Genomic DNA, 19,582 nt, shown 5'->3' with positions numbered 1-19,582 from the left:
TTGCTTGGAGAGGATGTAAGAAAGCAACTATACTCCAATAAAATTTTTTTTTTAAAAATCTCACTTATGGGCTTCCCTGGTGGTGCAGTGGTTGAGAGTCCGCCTGCCGATGCAGGGGACGCGGGTTCGTGCCCCGGTCTGGGAGGATCCCATGTGCCGCAGAGCGGCTGGTCCCGTGAGCCATGGCCGCCGGGCCTGCGCGTCCGGAGCCTGTGCTCTGCAACGGAAGAGGCCACGGCGGTGGGAAGCCCGCTTACCGCAAAAAAAAAAAAAAAAAAAATCCCAGTTATCATCTTAAAATGTAAAAAAAGATTTGGGTCTCCTCAGGTGTTGATTTTGCATCAGATAAACTGGCCTGTTTTCAGAGTTCTCTGTGAGTGAAAACAGGATTGGGATCCACCTTTTAGGTATTGGAACTAATATAACTAAGGAAGAAAGTCCTGAGTCCCCAAGAAGAGCTGACTTCCATCCCTCTTTCTGTTTCCCTGATGACAACAAATAACTATAAGATCGTGAGTGTAATGAAGAAATAAACAGAAACATAAAAAAAAAAAACAGAAAAAGAATGAAACACCTGCACTGACACTTTGCTCTGCAAAATCGCCACATGGAAAAGACTATAACTATTATACAAACATTTCAAGCAGTACAGAGCTAACTTAAATTTCTGGGAACTTTTTATACAATGATAAGATTATTGTTTAACTTAATGATGTAATGAGTACTTATCTTACCCAGAACAATATGTCTCCTTTTTATTTAATGTGAAACGCTGTTAAAAACATCAAATGTGCACTAGTGTTCCATGAAGATGTATTTGATTCCTGACCTTTAATCTAGGAAAAATTTAAGGGAAGGGGTCCTGATATATGATCACGTGCATAGGGACAAACAGCAGCAAAGTAAGAACAATGTATTAATTATTGGGATTTGTCCTTTAATCATCCTCAAGAGATGATTAGAATCTATGAGAAAATAAATGAAAGGAATTATATATATAATTGAAGTGATGAAGCTTTTAATCTGGAGACTGGAAGCTGTCTGAAATGATCTGTGTTATTTTGTTGTTTAGATCAGTGATTCCTATACTTACAGATGAGTAAATTTTAAGACAAAAATATACTCAAGTAACTGTCATTCAGTCATCCACCTTTTAATCTTAAAGGAGTAAATAGAAAAAAAAAAAGAAAGAAAGAAACTTAAGGAATAAACCTAGGACAAAAGAGCATCAAAATTTGAATGAGTCCAGAGCCCTCACAAACATCTTTCAATCTGTTCTGATGTCATGCAGCAAATTTACATATATTTTAAAATATTTTATGACACTAAAAAATATGGAAAACATATATTCTACAAAGGGTTACAACAATGATTAATAACAATCAAAATTTTGGTTTTATCAATACCCTTAGAAGTTACCTGGTGGTGGGACTTCCCTTGTGGTGCAGTGGTTAAGAATCCGCCTGCCAATGTAGGGGACAGGGGTTCGAGCCCTGGTCCAGGAAGATCCCACATGCCATGGAGCAACTAAGCCTGTGCACCACAATTACTGAAGCCTGCGTGACACAACTACTGAGCCCACGTGCTGCAACTACTGAAACCCATGCACCTAGAGCCTGCTCCACAACAAGAGAAGCCACAGCAATGAGAAGCGCACGCACAGCAACGAAGACCCAACGCAGCCAAAAATAAACCAAAATTAAAAATAAAAAAGAAGTTACCTGGTGGCAAATCAGGATCTGTGGGAGCAGCCTGCTGAATTCTTCTGGGTTTTACTGATGACTTTGTGTTCTCAGTAGTACTACGGTTGGTAGAATTAGAACCACAGCTTTCATGGTCATCCTATTTTTATTTTGAAGAAAGAAAAGTATCAGTCACCATTCAAGAATTTTAAAAAGTTTTGTTGAATGTATGCAAGTTACTAAAATGTGATAAAATAGACTCTTCAGGGTTTTTCTTTAGCTCTAAAAATCTATGTAACCAAAATTTTTCATAATTTGCATTCTTAAACACCATTTTAAAAGTAAGTAATAGTTTAAAATCATAAATTGTCTATTTCTTTAGTTGGTATCAAAAGACACCACTTGATAATGTCAAAAAAAATCTTATATATGGTTTTAGCAAAAGAAGACAATTCAAAGGAAGCTTTTAAACATTTTCCATTTGAAAATGCAAAATAAATGGAAAGGGTCTTAATATTCCCCTATTTGTTTATATGTTAAGACCCTTACTATTTTGTGAGTTAAATTAAGAATCCAAGCTTTTTAATCACCTTTAATGATTAATCTTAATCATCCTCAGAAATCTTGGCATCCTATTTAACACTGTTCACTGAATTGAATATTGTTCAGATTAGATATAAGGTTTAACTGGGTTTTGATATGGATAACAAAAACTTCAAAAAAATCATACATATTTTTGAAACATATACAATGCAAATGAGTACTCTTTTCCTGACTTGATTCAACAAACATTTATATAATGCTTTTATGTGTTAATTGCTGGATTTACAAAAGCAAATTAGATATAATATCTGTTCGCAAAGATTTCAGAATCTATTTAAAACATATATAACCAGTCTACAAGAGTACTTTTTTGTTTGTTTTCAAGTAATAGGAACACAAAGAGTCATTCTATTTGGAAGAACTAGAGAGATGAGGCCGTTAAAACTGAGTGTAGAAATGTTTTAGGTTAAGATTGGAGGCTAAATAGGGAAACCTATAAACAGCACATGCAAGGATAATGATTAGTCAAAAAAAGCCACAGTATACAATGTTTAAGATGGGAGAACAATACCAGAAGCTAAAGGCATGTACTAGTTCAATAAAAATGAGGTCACATTAAGAACCACAGAGACGTTAACACTTAATTTGGTAATTAGGAGGAGGGTGCCAATAACCAAAGGAAAAAAAAAGGACATTTAGTAATTGCAGTAGAGGGACAGGAGTGGAAGAAGTAAAAGAGTAGTTCAAAGGGTGAATAACAAGTTAAAATGGAAAAAATAAACATAGATTGCTCTTTCAATAAGACGGATATTACAAGGAGGAAACAGATGAGGTAGTAGAATGAGGTAAAAGCATCTGACATCATCTTATTCCTTTTGGGGGGATAAAAGAGCACATTCTGCTTGAATGAGAGATGCATATGAGGAGGCAGAGATCAAACATCTCTCCAACACAAAGGGAAACAGATGGTGTACTGTGCACCATCAATTCATTAATCAATAATAAAACTATTTCATAATGCTTAAAAGAATCGTGATAAATTTAGTTTCTTTTATATATTTGAAGAGAAAATTTCAAGAACAAAAAGAAGGATACCCACTAAATTTACCATTCTAATAGGGTACTAGAGGCAAATAAGAACAATGATAGGCCCTCCTTTAAGACACAAAAATTCTTATTCACTACCACACTAAGAGGATTATACAATAATAAAAGATGAATCTTTTACAATATAGCATGGCTTCAGATGCTAGTGTGATATATTAGCAAAAGAAAAAATTTCTGTTTGAAACTTCATTACAACAAAAAGTTAAAAATTTACTGTAACAAACAATAAAGGAAATTTTTGCACGAACTTACGTTTAAGTTAATAAAAAACTTCACAGCATTTCATTCCACAAAACAGCTTCACTATTCAATCTTTATAATGACATCTTCTGTTATTTTGGGGGATGTTATAGTCTCCAAATACTAAAAGACTACTACTGTGAATAAGACCTTACTGTAATTACTTTTAGTTCAACTTAGATCCTTAAGAATGTCTGTAGTCATACACTTCTGCACAATGTTAACATTAAAAGCACACTATTAATTTTTGAAACATATGGTTGTCTCAAAAGCCCAGAAGTAAAACATATTCATTAAAGAGATGTGAAAAAGTTCCAAGTGAACTGCCAAAACTAGCATAATTATGAAAATATTTAACACTGAAACCATCTGAAATCACATACTGTATATAGATTATAGTGATGTCATAATAAACATTCCAGCCAAAATGCACTAAAACTACTGCAGTCCAATAAATCTGGCATACACGAAATGACAAACATTTTAAAGCAAAAGAAAGAACAAGTTATTTTATTTTTAAAAAGTTATTAGCAGCAAAAATGGGTAAAATGCATAGACTAAATATGAGTTTTCAAATAGTTTAAAAAAAGAACTGAATAAAGTTCCCTACAAACTACATTTTTTCACTTAAAAGAAAAACAAACTAAATAACTTCATTTGCTTAAACAAAAATTTTAATAAACTTGAAATTTCAGTGTGCCTTAAAAATGGGCATTAATCATGGTACCCATAGGAATATGTACTATGAAACAAACATTACCAAATGTGCAAACATTTCTTTCTTAATTCTGGTTAGGAAATTATGGTTGCATATGTATTATAATTAGAAAATAATCCTTTTGATAATTTTGACTTGTTTTCATTTCAATTACATTTTAATTGCATCAATTAAGTGAGCTTCCATTCAAATCCTGCCCCAACTGAATTAAATTTAAAAAAATAAAGCAAAACAACAATTATAATATTTACTATTAAAACTGGAATTACTTCCACCATTAGTTTGAGTTCATCATCTGCTTTTAACCAGTATGCATCACTTTGGACTATTACACATTTTAATTCATTGAAAGCCTCTAATTTCTAATAAAAGTAACTCTGTTCTCAAAAATACCAGTTAAAATGTTTTGAGATAATTTTTAACCCCAAACACATTACAGTTATATCTTTCTGATTTAGGATGCAATTTTTCCAAAATGTCTGGTAAGTAGATTTCATGGCAAAAGAATGTTGTCTCTTGGGGACCACATAGCTATTTCTGAAAATACTGCCCTTTGCTCCTCATGAAACAAGCAAGAATGTCATTTCCTTACAAAAGTTCCTAACAGAGTGAAAACATGGCAAACATTGTATGTAAACAGACCCATTACTTTCATAATGACTGATCATGGGATCATGTTACATACTTTTCACCTGAGCCCTCACAGGGCTAGTCAATTAAAACTGGAAAACCATCAACTCCCAGATTCACAATAGTATGAATAAGATTGAGGACAAAACTTAAAACAGGTGACTGAATCGTTCGAAGTCCTTGTTTAAAAACAAAGGTTAAAAGAAAGAGTTGAAGAAGGAGAAAACGAAAGACAGAGAAGCGATGTGCCTTATGCTCTTCAGCCTTGTGGCACCAAACTTGGCAAGCAGAGAAGGACTAAGGTTCACCTGGAAGTTCTGGTCACCAAAAGCTCCTGAACAGAGTGTGAGGGCCTTGGAAATGAACCGCTACAAAGCCCTTAGAGACATTCACCTCTATCCCCTCCAGAAGCAGGTATAACGGCAATAGATGCAATAAAGAATCTCTAAAGGTAACTCTACTTCGGAGAGTCAGAGAGCCAAGTCAAGTCAGCAACGCAGAGGTACAACTGGAGAGTGAGCCAGAAAAAACAAAACACTACCTTTTGTGGTAAAAATGGGAATCTCTGGAACCCCTCTACCCTGACAGCAATATTAATAAACTTAATTTTAGCCATAAAAAAAAAATGCCAAGCAACTCCAGTAAAGGAGTGTATGCCCCCAACCTCTTCACACATCAGCTTAAGCCCACAGAGGAGGCTGCTTCCATCTTCTCTCCCATAAGAGTGAGGATAAGGGACTGCGATAGGCTGGGGAAGAAGAAAAGAGAGTTTATGCTCCCTTGCATTCTTTTACTTGAACCTCCCAAATGCAGGAATAGTTAACCTGACAGGCCAAAGCTTAACATACAATAAGATGTATTAGGCTACATTTTAATAATGAAAGAGATCACTATACTAACTGTAAACACCTGTGTGATGGAGCCACTCTTCTATCCCTGAGATCCATGTTACTCAGTAACAGGACCAGAGCCATGTTTCCCAGATGATGCAATCACTAGCCATCTCTCCTCTGCCTTCTTTTCACACCCACAGCTAGCCACCTAACCCAGGATACTGCCCAGCCAGAGAACAATCAAACTATGCTGGTTATATAATAGCATCATATGTTAGAAAAAATTTGCTCTTCATTATTGCCTATGACATCCCTTTCCTTCGTATCAGTAGGTATATATCATATTGCCAACCTATCCTTCCCTGTTTTTAAACCACTGGATTGAAGTGGTTAGACCCACCCTTAGATCTGGAAGGTGAAATGGGCAGAAATTAAGGAATGAGAGAACAAAAGTATATACAGAGGCATTCTGGCCTAAGCCACATTCTACCATCTAATATTTACCAAAATTCACTGGGGGTGACTGGGTGTGTGAACCGATTAATAAAACTGCACTTTGTTTTCTTATATGTATAACTTCCCTCAAGGAACACCTGATTTTTTTTAAAAAAAAAAGTATGTGTCAGGCATTTTGAGAGAAAATAGGGAATACAGATAGATAGTACCCATATTCTGGTAGCTTTACTTTACCTACTTGAGGAACAATACTTATATGCATAAAAAGGTTAAGAGCAATTCAAGTTAGTCAGCTATTACATATGTCACACACACAAAAAAAACAGTGAAATTTATTGAGCATTTATATGTGCCAGAACTTTAAGGAGGAGGAGGAAATCAGGGCTTAAGAGGTTCTAAGGTCAAAAAGATACGAAGTAAAAGAGCTGGGATGAATGCCCAGATACATCTGATAGAAAAGCCCCTAGCATTATTACTGATGAAAGACAGGAAAGCAGAGAGAAAGGGAAGAAAGAAGAATGGCAGGCAGAGAGGAAAAGAGACACACAGAAAAAAAACAATTTTTTTATGGCACTTACAATGGGTCATGTACTACTGACACTACATTCACATCTCTTAATTCTCTAAACAACTCTATGAAGTAGACACTATTCCCTATAAAAGAAGATCCCCATTTAAAGATGAGGACACGAGGCATAAAGAGATTAAATGGGTCAAAATCACACTACTACTAAATGGCACAATCTTACCTACATTGCTCTATGGCCTCCAGATGAGAGAAGGCCAACTAAACATAGAGTACTACGCACCATATATTCTGAGACGGGAGAGATCACAGTGAGCTACAGTAGTCAGGAAAACATCACAAAGGACACGGTTTGAAAAGACCAGGCCCTGCAAACAAAAAAAGAGGGAGGTTGGGGCTTCCCTGGTGGCGCCAGTGGTTGAGAGTCCGCCTGCCGATGCAGGGGACACGGGTTTGTGCCCCGGTCCGGGAAGATCCCACATGCCGCCAAGCGGCTAGGCCCATGAGCCATGGCCGCTGAGCCTGCACGTCCGGAGCCTTGCTCCACAACAGGAGAGGCCAAAACAGTGAGAGGCCCCGTACCACAAAAAAATAATAATAATAAAAAATCAAAAATAAAACTACCATATAATCTAGCAATTTCAATACTGAGTATTTGCCTGAAGAAAACAAAAACACTAATTTGAAAAGATATATGCACTCCAATATTAACTGGAGCATTATTCACAATAGACAAGATATGGAAGCAACCTAAATGTCTATTGATAGATGAATGGATAAAGCAAATGTGGTGTGTGTGAGTGTGTGTGTGTGTGTACACACACACGCACAGTGGAATATTACTCAGCCATAAAAAATGAAATCTTGCCACTTGCAATCACATGGATGGATCTAGAGTGTATGACACAAGTGAAATAAGTCAGACAAAGAAAACAAATACCACATGATCCCACTTATATGTGGAATCTAAAAAAACAAAACAAAACCTAAACAGACTCATAGATACTGAGAACAAATGGGTGGTTGCCAAACGGGAGGAAGGTGAGGGGTCAGGCAAAATAGGTGAAGGGGATTAAGAGGTACAAACCCTCAGTTATAAAATAAATAAGCCATGGGGATGTAATATGCATCATAAAGAATATGGTCAGTAGTTCTGTAATAACTTTGTATGGGGACAGATTAACACTAAACTTATAGTGATGATCATTTCCTAATGTATACAATTATCAAATCACTGTGTAGTACACCTAGAACTAACATAATGTTGTATGTCAACTATATTTCGATAAAAAATAAATAAAATAAAACAGCCACAGACAATACTTAGCTGTGTTTCAAAATACCCTTATTTATAAAAACAGGCAGTAGGCCCATGGGCCATAGTTTCATGACTCCCGCTTTAAAACATTTGCCTTAATAAAAACGTACAGGATAAACAATTACTCAACCTGAAATTGCTCTGTAACCCAGTGTTTTCATCGTTTTATAAGGCAAAAAACATCATACCACAAATATATCTAAATTACGAGGGAATCTTATAAAATAGCCCAGGGGGAAAAGCATAAAATTTTTGCTTGGCTATAGTACTGCCAAGAAGACAAGACATTTCTACTGTTACCCCTTTAATTTCTAATGAAACAATAAAGCTTTAATAAGAGAAAGGAAAGTAATTTTCAGTAAGAAAATAGGCTGAAGAAGATTCGACAGACCCAAGGAAAAGAAAAATATAACACTTCCGGAAAAAAAAAAAAATCAAAACAGCACATTCTAAACATATGCAAAAGTAAAAGTTAAATGTGGGGCTTCCCTGGTGGCACAGTGGTTGGGAGTCCGCCTGCCGATTCAAGGGACACAGGTTCGTGCCCCGGTCCGGGAAGATCCCACATGCCGCGGAGCAGCTGGGCCCGTGAGCCATGGCCACTGAGCCTGCGCGTCCGGAGCCTGTGCTCCGCAATGGGAGAAGCCACAACAGTGAGAGGCCCGCGTACCGCAAAAAAAAAAAAAAAAAAAAAAAAAATTGGCCAACATGATTAAGAAAATAAGATCTAAAACTAACTTGGGGAAAAAGATACATAAGTGTGGGGAAAAAACTAGAAACATCTTCTAATCATATATAACTCCAAAAACAGAGAAACCCAGGAGCATTCAGTACATAAGAAGAAAAGAATACATTTCAAGGTAAATTTTCAGTAAAACACAGTAGAATTTTCTCAATAGTACTATGAATACATCTCAATAATACTAATGAAGCCAACTGAGATTTTAAGTAACTGAAGTAAAAGTTAAATTAGAACTAGAACAATAGTAAGAATTTTAAAATTTAATAATAGCTAAGTATTCAGATTATAATGATTCATTTCACTTTAGCTATGAAGGGGACTTTGGCTGTAGAGCTATAGTATGAGTGTGCTGTTTTAAAAAAAAAAAAAAAAGGAAAAAACCCTCAAGAGCCATGATGCTTACTATATCTCTGTTTAAATAAGAACACTTGTTTATTTTGTAGTTGAAATCCCCTAACATCTATTCTATACTTGAGTATCCATTCATATTCACAGATACTTTAAACAATAGTTAAGGAAAGATCTAAATACTTTAACTGTTATAAGACAACAATATATTCTTATCTATTAAGAAATTAAAATTTATATATAAAATAAACTTATTTTTCAGAAAACATACTCTTTAACAGTTTAAAGTTTGTCTCATTCAAAAATAAGAAAAGAATAATAATATTTTGTTTCTTAAAGGTATATCCAATCTCTTACTGGATTTTCTTTGATGCACTGGAAAATCCTCTGTTAATCTGAACTACTTAATAGGACCCTAAATAACATTTTCCCCCTTTTTCTTGGCATTGCATTTGCACTGTAAATATTAGAAACATTTTACTTATAGTCAACAATGATAATTCCTATCTTCCTTATAAAACAAATGCAATTCAGAGGTAAATAATGGTTCTACTAAATAAGATAACTAAAGCTGAGAATGAGCTCTAACTTGGAGGGAAGTTTATATTTGGACAAGTTGAGGCAAACAGTAAAACATGCCTGAGCTAAACAGTGCAACAATGTTGGAGGTGCGAGCCTAGTCTTCAAGAATAGTTCAACAACTAAGGAGTGCTGATCATCATCAGTACCTCTGTGTATGCAGATGTACAAAATAACCATCAACACCAAACAAGATTCACTCCTTAAAATTAATTTATTTTTGGACAATGTGGGCAAATTTAATTCTTCACCAATAAGATGGCAACTATGACTATTATAGTATTTACAATCATCTTAAACTGGAAAGCCAAAAATTAATAAGATTTCCTAGGACTACTAACAGATGACTACAGAACTTTGAAAGAATAGTTCAATTAGAGTGGTAAGGGAAGAAGCCATATTACAGTGAGTTAATGAATAAGTGGATGTTGTGTAACATGAGACAGGAAAAGACTCCATTAGGTCTAGACATGAAAAAAAAGAGCCTGGAAATAATAAAGTAGAACGAAGGTGGTAAAGGGTCAAAAGAAAGAAAGCACCTGCTATATTCAGGATACTCTGCACAGTGCACAGGAGATAAAAGTTGTTAACAGTGGGAAAAGAAAGAGTCCTTGACTTCAGAATATTTATTATTTATAAAGGAGTATTTTTAAAAGCAAACAAGACGTAAGCTGTAAAATAATATTGAGAGTAATTAATTATTACGGGTATAGCAATGCAAGAGCTTTATATTCATTGTTCATAATCATCACAAACATCCTATAAGATATTGCTATTCTCATTTAACAAATAAGAAAAATAAAGTTCAAAATTTTTTGACAAATAATATTAGAGAGTTTGTTAACAAAGTGTTTAAAGAGTTCATAGAAGAAGCAATTACTTTAAGCTATTTATATTGCTCTTACTAAGATCTTTTCATCTTCTAACTGCTGGCCATCTTTCTCTCATTCCAAGTATTGCTATTATTCTCTTTTGAAAACAAAGTAGACACAGCTGCTATTAGAAAAGCCCAACCATAAGCAGATAAGCAGAAATAACCCCAAAGGTTAAATCCAGAAGTCAGAGTTTTTAAGCAAAGAAAGTAGCAAAGACTTTTTCAAACAAACAAAAGCTGAAAGAGTCTGTAGATATGAAATGCACTACAAAAACTATTTTTAGAAGTTCTTTAAGATGAAGTAAAATGCTGCTAGATTAAAATCTTTGATCTGCATACAGGAATGAGAAGTCCGGAAATAACTATGTGGGTAAATAGAACAGACACTTTTTGTTTTTTAATTTCTTAAAAATCAATTAATTGTTCAAAGCAATCATAACTATGATGATGATGAAGACGATGATGATGATGTAGTCCTGGGGTCCGTAACATATATATAAGAGTTATAACAACACTGGCACAAATGATGACAGGGTATAAAGAGAATCATACTGTTGTAAGCATACTAAAGGAGAATACTTAAATTATCCATTAAGTAGTATATTATTAATCGAAAGTAGACAATGATAAGTTAAGCATGCATACTGCCAACCCTAGAACAACCACAAAATAAGAAAATGAAGAGTTATAGCAAAAGGCCAATAATGAAAATAAAATGGAATGCTAAAATATACTCAACTAATCAAAAAAAAAGGCAGGAAAAAAGAAAAAAGGAAGAAAAATTAAATGGGACAAATAGTAAACAAACAAAAAATTAGACTTAAACCTGAACATACAGAAAATTTCATAAAATGTGAATAATCTAAAACACTACAATTAATAGGCAGAAATTGTTATTCAGACTAGTAAAACCCAATTATAACCTGACTAGAAAACTAAGATCAGATATAGGCTCGGTACAGTTTCTAAAGATAAGATATCCGAAGTTTCAAAAAGAAAATCAAGGCAAAAATGAACCAATTCAAGAAAAAAGAAAATTAGCAGCACCTAATAATCAAAACAAAAATCAGAGAACCATTGCATTTTATGGATTAAAAGGGAACCTACAGACCTTGTGAACTATAGAACCTATAGACCTTGTGAACAGAAATAAAAAACTAGAAGCTGCAGTCTGTGTTCTTCATTATCTTTTCTTCCAGATAACACATTGAGATGACTTAATGCTAACAGGGGGAAAAAGAGCTTGCAACTATCAGCAAGTTGCAAAGTCTCAAACCTGCTTTTTTCTTCCCCCCAGCATTCAGACATATATAGTGTCCACAGCATTGAACACTATAATTAAGGTTGTACTGGCACTTCTATTACAACCTCATATTTTCATTCATTCATAACATTCTTAGAAAGTCCTTCCTGAAACTAAAAGCCTTCCTTTCTTATCTCAATCCCAATTTTTCTTCTTCCTAAATTAGAAGACCTGTGAGAGAATAAAAATACCTCTTACAGCTGAAAAAAGAAAATAAAAGTCTTCCCAAGGATAAAACAAATACAACAGAACCCCCCAAAAACATTCAGAATGGCAAACAAGAATTAAAACTTCCTTAATGTTAAAAAAAAATGGTCAAACCAAAAAATCCACCTTACGCCAAGTTTGGTTTTCATGTGGCACAAATTTCAAGCTTATACGTGACATAATAAAAGATTCTACAGTTTAAATATATATATTTTAAGAACTCGATCTTTATAACACATAGCTATTTTCCAAAACAGCTTAACTAAAAAGAGTGTTCTTTCTACTACTTCTGATTAGGAGGTTTTAGACAAAGGTAGAAGTTCAAGAAACCATGATTTCTTCTGTTCCTGAATTTTTAAGGCATAGAATACAGTTTGAAACACATTTATCTTCATCTTCATTCATCCACAAGTTATTTGTGGATGGTTCCTGGTTTTCGGTTTTTTATTTCCTTTTCAATAATGTTTTTAAATTACTCAAGTTATTTCAGCTCAAAAACAAACCTAACTCTAAAGCAAAGTATTTTACCATCTGGTGGTTCTAAGACTACAAGACAACATTTCTATGCTAAAATTAAAATCATAAGCTACTCATGATATAACATTTTTTCCTTAAAACATTCAAGAGAGGAGAAAGGTTAACCACTATATCCTCAGTATTTAGTACAGTACTATGGCACTTGATAACGATTTGCTGAATGAACTTTTCAACGCTTCCTTCAAATAAAGGAAAATATACTAAAATGATAATTTTAGTTATCACCCAGCCAATGACTTAGTTCCATCTAGGCCCCATCACTTTTCTCCTAGAATATGGCAAAATGAGCTTAACTAATTATCTGAAATCACCTCCTCCAATCTATTCCTCAACTTTGAAAAGCCTGTCAACTTCCTAAATTACAAACTCAATCAAGTTGCTTGCTAGCTTAAAATAATTCAGTGGCTCCCTACTCTCAACTCTCTACACAAGGGTCCTCAAAGTTTCTGATTTCAGGACATTTCACCCTCTTAAAAATTACTGAGAGCGCCAATGACCTTTTGTATAAATGGGTTACATCTACCCATATTTACCATAGGAGAAATAAAAAAGGAGAAAAAAGTTTAAATATATGCTTTTAAAAATAAGAAATCCATCACATTAACATAATTATAAACAAATTATAAAACTTTAAGTTTTTGCTTTTTATGAAAAATAGCTATATTTTCCAAAACAAAAAGAAAACTGGTAAAAATAATAGAATTATTTTATTTTACATTTTAAAAAATCTGGCCTAAGAGAAAACAGTTGGATTCTCATATTTACTTCTGCCTTCAATCTACCACAGTGTCATACATCAGGTAGCCTCTGGAAAATTCCACTCTACATTCATAAGAGAATGATGATGAAAAAAGTAAATCATGACCTAGCGGTCTTCAGATCACACTTTGAGAACCACTGGAGTACAGTAAACTTCAAACCCTCTTATGAATTGCACATAAGTTTATGATCTGAGAGACTCAGATTTGAGTCTCACTACCCACAGTGTAGCACAGAGAGACAACAAGATAAATATGAAAGATTAGGGATACGAAGGACAGACTGAGAAGTTGTAACGTGTGTAAAACAAGTTTCAGAAGGCAAAAATAGAAAGAATAAGACAGAATTAATATTCAAAGAGATAAAGATTTTTCAGAAGTTATCAAAAACATAAATCCATAGATATAGGAAACACAATAAATCTTAAAAAAGATAACAAAAAAGAAATTCACTCCTAGAGTCATGATCATGAAACAGAAGAACAGCAAAGACATTTGAAAAAGAAGATCTTAACTACAACTAAGGAAAAAAAAAAGACACGTTTTACAATAAAATGGTAACACCACTAATATATAAAAATCTCAACAGCAAAAACAGAACCAATTCAATAGTGGAGTTAATATTTTCAAAGCACTGGGAGAAAATATCCACCAACCTGATGCAACCAAATAAACTACCAATGAGAGAGACTACAATAAAGATTTTTTTAGACAATGAAAATTGAATGTTTACCACTAAGAGAATCTCTTGTAATATCTTTTAGAGTACTTCATAAAGGTGGAAATTAAACCCAGAAAGAAGTGAGATGCTAAAAACAGCAAACCAAGAAAACTGATAAACAGGCAAATAAGATCAAAGAAGTATTCATTACACAAAGAATAATAACAACAGCAGTTAATTTGGGAGGTATAAAAGTAAAATGAAACTAAAATTCTGGATAATAACAGCATATAAGATGGAAAGAAGATAATAAGTTAAAGCCTTCTGAGATCCTCAAAACTGATTAACAGGAAGGAGTAAAATTAGTATAACAACAATTTAAAGTTTAGGTATACATAGTAAAAATTTCACAGTAATCACTACTAAAAGGACAAAAATAGAAGTATAACTTTAAAACCAATGGAATACACAAAACTGAATCTAAAAAGCACAATCAATCCAAATAATATAGAAAAAAGGAAAGTTGCATTAAAAAGGAGAGAAATATAGAAAACATAAAATAAGACAGTGAAAGAAATCCAACTATTTAAAAGCAATGGAAAAATATCAGAGTGAAAAGAAAACAAATGTGTCAATCTAAACATGTTCATATATGTTGAAAGTAAAAAAAGAAAGCCAGATGTACAAAACAAATGGGGAAGATCATAAATAAATCCCCAAAAAAGAGCTAACACTAAAAGAGGTGAAAAAAATTAAGAAAATCACCAAAACCCTAATGAGAAAACAATAAGGGACACAAAACACCTCACAAAAAAGGGAAATAACTAAAATACACAGGCAAAGTTCAACTTCCATAGTCATCAGACAAATAAAAATTAAAACAACAAACCAACACTGTTCACATCATCAAATCTCAAAAATGCTTTTTTCCTTTAATATGATACACATTGTTCATAAAGATTTGGTAAAATGTACACTTCCAATCAGCTGATGGAAGAGCTAACTAATAAAACCCTCTGTAAAGCAATTTGGCAATATCTGTTCCAAAAACAAGCTTTTAAATAATATCCTTTGACTCAGGAATTCTACTTCTGGAGATTTACCCTAAAGACAAAATCCTGAAAATTGAAAAAGCACCGTGCGCCAAACAGTTACTACAATCAAATTTCTACTACTAAAAAATTCATATTTCTAATACTGAAAAATTATATACCCTGATATAGTCGTTCCTCAATATCCATGGGGCATTGCTTCTAGGACCTCTGTGGATAACAAACTACGTAGATATCAAGTCCCTTATATAAAATGGTGTAGTATTTGCATATGACCTACTCACACATCCTCCCATACACTTTAAATCATCTGGATTATTTATCATACCTAATACAATGTAAATGCTATGTAAACAAAGTTGCTGGTGCAGGGCAAATTCAAGATTTGCTTTCTGGAATTTTCTGGAATTTTTTTCCTGAGAAATGCAATAGAAAACTGAAAGTATTTGTATTTAATTTCTGATTACCTTAATTGAATTTTTTTGGTAGATTTGCCTCTATCAACAAATTTGTTTATGTGAATATTAAACTTATTCAAAGTTCTCTAGAGAGTATGGGAAAGCCAGAGGCAACACATAAATTTTGTGCAATTCATCCAAGCGTATAACTATATAAATAATGAAGAATTGAATTTTTCTATGGATTTTTATAAGAACAAAAGACATTTTTAAAAATTGCTTATACTAAGCTTGAAGTAAAGGATATTCTAGTTTACCAATATATTAATGGAAATTGAGCATCTAGACTTTATTGATAAGATAATGAAAATGGTGCTCAGGAAAATCATTCTCATCTATTACCCATGTCCATGAATGAACTGCTTACTATATTTATATAGATGCTATAGCAATCAAGACAGTGTGAGTCTGAGGAACTACAAATGATTCAGGGTAGCTGAAATATGAGAGAAAAGCAAGTGATTCCAGAGGTCAGGCTGAAAAAATTGAGAAGAACTGTGAAAGCAAAAGGACGGTAGCCATTAAGAAATTTTAAGCACGGTAGTACCAATCCAGTTTACATTTTAGAAATATCATGCCCAGAGGCAGTGTAAAAAAAAAGCTTTGGAGAGAAGTACCAATGAAGACTGAAAAGAAATATTCAAGAGATAATGTAACAATAGAATCCAGAGTTGGATGAAAGTTAAGCATGTTGTCAGGGTTTCTAGTTTGGATTAAAGGTAAAAAGTGGAATTTTTCACTGAAATAGGAAATATATAAGGAGGAACAGATTTGAGGTTTAAGATAAATTCAGTTTGGAACATTCTATGAGACACATAAGTGAAGGTCCATTTTGCTCTTGGTGTTGGAGCTCGGGCAAAAAAAAGCGACTGGACCCTAAAATAGCATTTTATGAATAAATAGCATATAGTGATAACTAAATCCACTAGGAATAAAATTACCCAAGGAGAGACAAGGACTAAAGTAATGAAAGCCTGGGAAACTCCAATTAAAAATCTGGCAAAAAAAAAAAAATCTGGGATGGGTAGCAGAAATGAAGTCACAAGAGGAGCCAGAGAAAGGGTGCCAGAGAGACAGAAAAAGAACCATCACATGTAACTGAGTGAGGATTGAAAAAGATAAATGAAAAGTGTCCACTGGATTCTGCAAAAATGATGTTCCTAATGACCTCTGCCAAAGTGTTTACAATGGCATCATGGAGCCAGATTCAGTGAAGAGGTATAAATATTAACTTGTAAATTTAAAAGGGATGGAAGAGCATATAGATTGGAAACAAACAAAACTCTCTCTACCTGTAGATGACATGATTATCTAGATAAGAAATCCCAAGAAATCTACTAAAAAAACCTCCTGTAATTAACAAATGAAACAAAGTTGCAGAACACAAGATCAATACACAAAAATCAATTGCATAACAATGAATAACTGGAAACCAAAATCAAAACCACAATAACATTTATAAATGCTCCAAAGAAAATAAAATATTTAGGTATAAATCTAATAAAACATATATAGGATCTACATGCTGGAAAAACATAATGCTGATGAAAGAAATCAAAGAAAATCTAAATAATTGGAGAGACACACTGTGCTCATGGATTGGAAGACAATATGGTAAAGATGTCAATTCTCCCCAAACTGACCTATACGTTTAAGGCAATTTCTGGCAAATCCTAGCAAGGTTTTTCTAAACAAGCTTATTCTAAAATTTACCTGGAAAGAAGACTATTTCAAATAGCCAGAAACAATTTTGAAGAAGAATAAAGTAGGAGGATGCACTCTTCCCAATGCTAACTAAGCCTTACTATATAGCTACAGTAATCAAGACAGTGTGATATTGACACAAGAATAGATATATTAATCAAAGGGACAGAATAGGGAACCTAGAAACAGACTCACATAAACATGCCCAACTGATTTTTGACAAAATGCAAAAGCAATTCAATGAAGGAGGTGCAATCTTTTCAACAAATGGTACTGAAACAAGTGAACATCCACAGGCAAAAAGATGAATTTCAAACTAAACCTCATACCTTATATTAAAATTAACTCAAAATGGATCACAGATTTAAATGTAAAACTATAAAACTTTTAGGAAAAAACACATAAGAACTTTATGATCTTTGGCTAGGCAAAGAATTCTTAGATCTGACACTGAAACCACAATGCATAAAAGGAAAAATTAATAAACTGGACCTAATCAAAACAGAAACCTTTCACTCTGTAAAAGGCCTTGGTAAGAGCATGAAAAGACAAATTACAAATTGAAGCTATTTGTGAACCACATATCTGACAGACAGATCTTATGTCTAGAATATATAAAGTACTCTCAAAATCAGAAAATGAGCATAAGACAAGAACAGATATTTCACTAATACATGTGGCAAATAAGCATATGAAAAGGTGTTCAACATCATTATCCATATGGAAAATGCCAATTAAAACCACAATGAGACATCACTACATATTTATCAGAATGGCTAAAATTAAAAATAGTGACAATACCAAACGCTAGTGATGATACAAAAAAAACTGGATCACTCATACACTGCTCATAGGAATGAATAGTGGGTATAGCCACTCTGGAAATTAGTTTAGCAATCATTTTTAAAAATAAAAATGAAATTACCATAGGACCCAACAATAGCATCCTTGGGCATTTATCCAAGAAAAATAAAAACTTATGTAGGCATAGAAATCTGTACATAAATGTTCACAGTAGCTTTATTTGTAATACCAAAACCTAGAAACTACCAAAACGTTGGTCAATGGGTGAATGGTTAAACAATCCATGGTATAAATATATCCATACAGGGCTTCCCTGGTGGCGCAGTGGTTGAGAGTCCGCCTACTGATGCAGGTGATGCGGGTTCATGCCCCGGTCCAGGAGGATCCCACATGCCATGGAGCGGCTGGGCCCATGAGCCGTGGCCACTGAGCCTGCACATCCGGAGCCTGTGCTCCACGACAGGAGAGGCCACAGCAGTGAGAGGCCCGCGTATCACAAAAAAGTATATATATATATATCCATACAGTAGAATACTACTCAGTAATGAAAAGGAACAAACCATTGATACACATACCAACTTGGCTGAACTTCGAGGGATTTATATTAAGTGAAAAAATCTGTGCTCAAAATATTACATACTGTATGATTCCATTTATATTTGTTATTTTTGAAATAAAATTATATAAAATGAGGACAGGTTAGTGGTTGCCAGGGATCAGGAGGTAGGGAAAGTGATAGTACAGTTAAAAGGAGTAGCACAAGGAAGCATTGTTATGGTGATATACTTTTATATCTCGATCATGGTGGCGGTGGTTTCACAAAACTACGCATGATGAAACACAAAAACAAAACGAAAAGGCAGCCAAACAACTGTATTTGCAAACAATATATCCGATAAAGGGTTAATACCCAAAACATACAAAGAATTTATGTAACGCAATATCAAAAACAACAAACCCAATTAAAAAAATAGGCAGAGGACCTGAACAGACATTTTTCCAAAGAAGATATAAAGATTGCCAACAGACACATGAAGGAATGTTCAACATCATTAATCATCAGGGGAATGAAATTATCAAAACCACAATGAGATATCACCTCACACCTGTCAGAACGGCTATTATCAAAAAGACAACAAATAACATGAGTTGGTAAGGATGTGGAGAAAAGGGAACCCTCATGTACAGTTGCTGGGAATGTTAGTTGGTACAGCCACCATGGAAAATAAGGAAGTTCCTCAAAAAATTAAACTACCATATGATCCAGGAATCCCACTTTTCCAAAGAAAACAAAACACTAATTTGAAAGGATATATGCACCACTATGTTCATTGCAGCATTATTTACAACCAAAATATGGAAGCAACCTAAGTGTCCATCAATAAATGAATGGAGAAAATGTAGTATATACACACATACACAAAATGAAATAGTACTCAGCCATAAAAAAGAATGAAATCCTGCCACATGCAACACCATGGATGGACCTAGAGGGCATTATG

At 33.9% G+C, this 19,582-nt stretch overlaps 1 protein-coding gene across 12 annotated transcripts in view; it reads right to left on the bottom strand.

Moving 5' to 3' along the window:
- Positions 1-19,582, bottom strand: part of VPS13B (vacuolar protein sorting 13 homolog B) — a 793,535-nt gene that overhangs the window by 752,431 nt on the left and 21,522 nt on the right. For all 12 annotated transcript variants that reach the window (XM_060128467.1, XM_060128455.1, XM_060128456.1 and 9 more), the window contains exon 4: positions 1,722-1,842. In XM_060128467.1, coding sequence (XP_059984450.1) covers positions 1,722-1,842 — 121 coding nt within the window. The remainder of the gene's footprint in view (positions 1-1,721; positions 1,843-19,582) is intronic.

Source organism: Lagenorhynchus albirostris, chromosome 17 (assembly GCF_949774975.1).
Source record: "Lagenorhynchus albirostris chromosome 17, mLagAlb1.1, whole genome shotgun sequence".
Taxonomy (NCBI): Eukaryota; Metazoa; Chordata; class Mammalia; order Artiodactyla; family Delphinidae; genus Lagenorhynchus; species Lagenorhynchus albirostris.
This window is presented reverse-complemented; position numbering and strand designations above follow the sequence as displayed.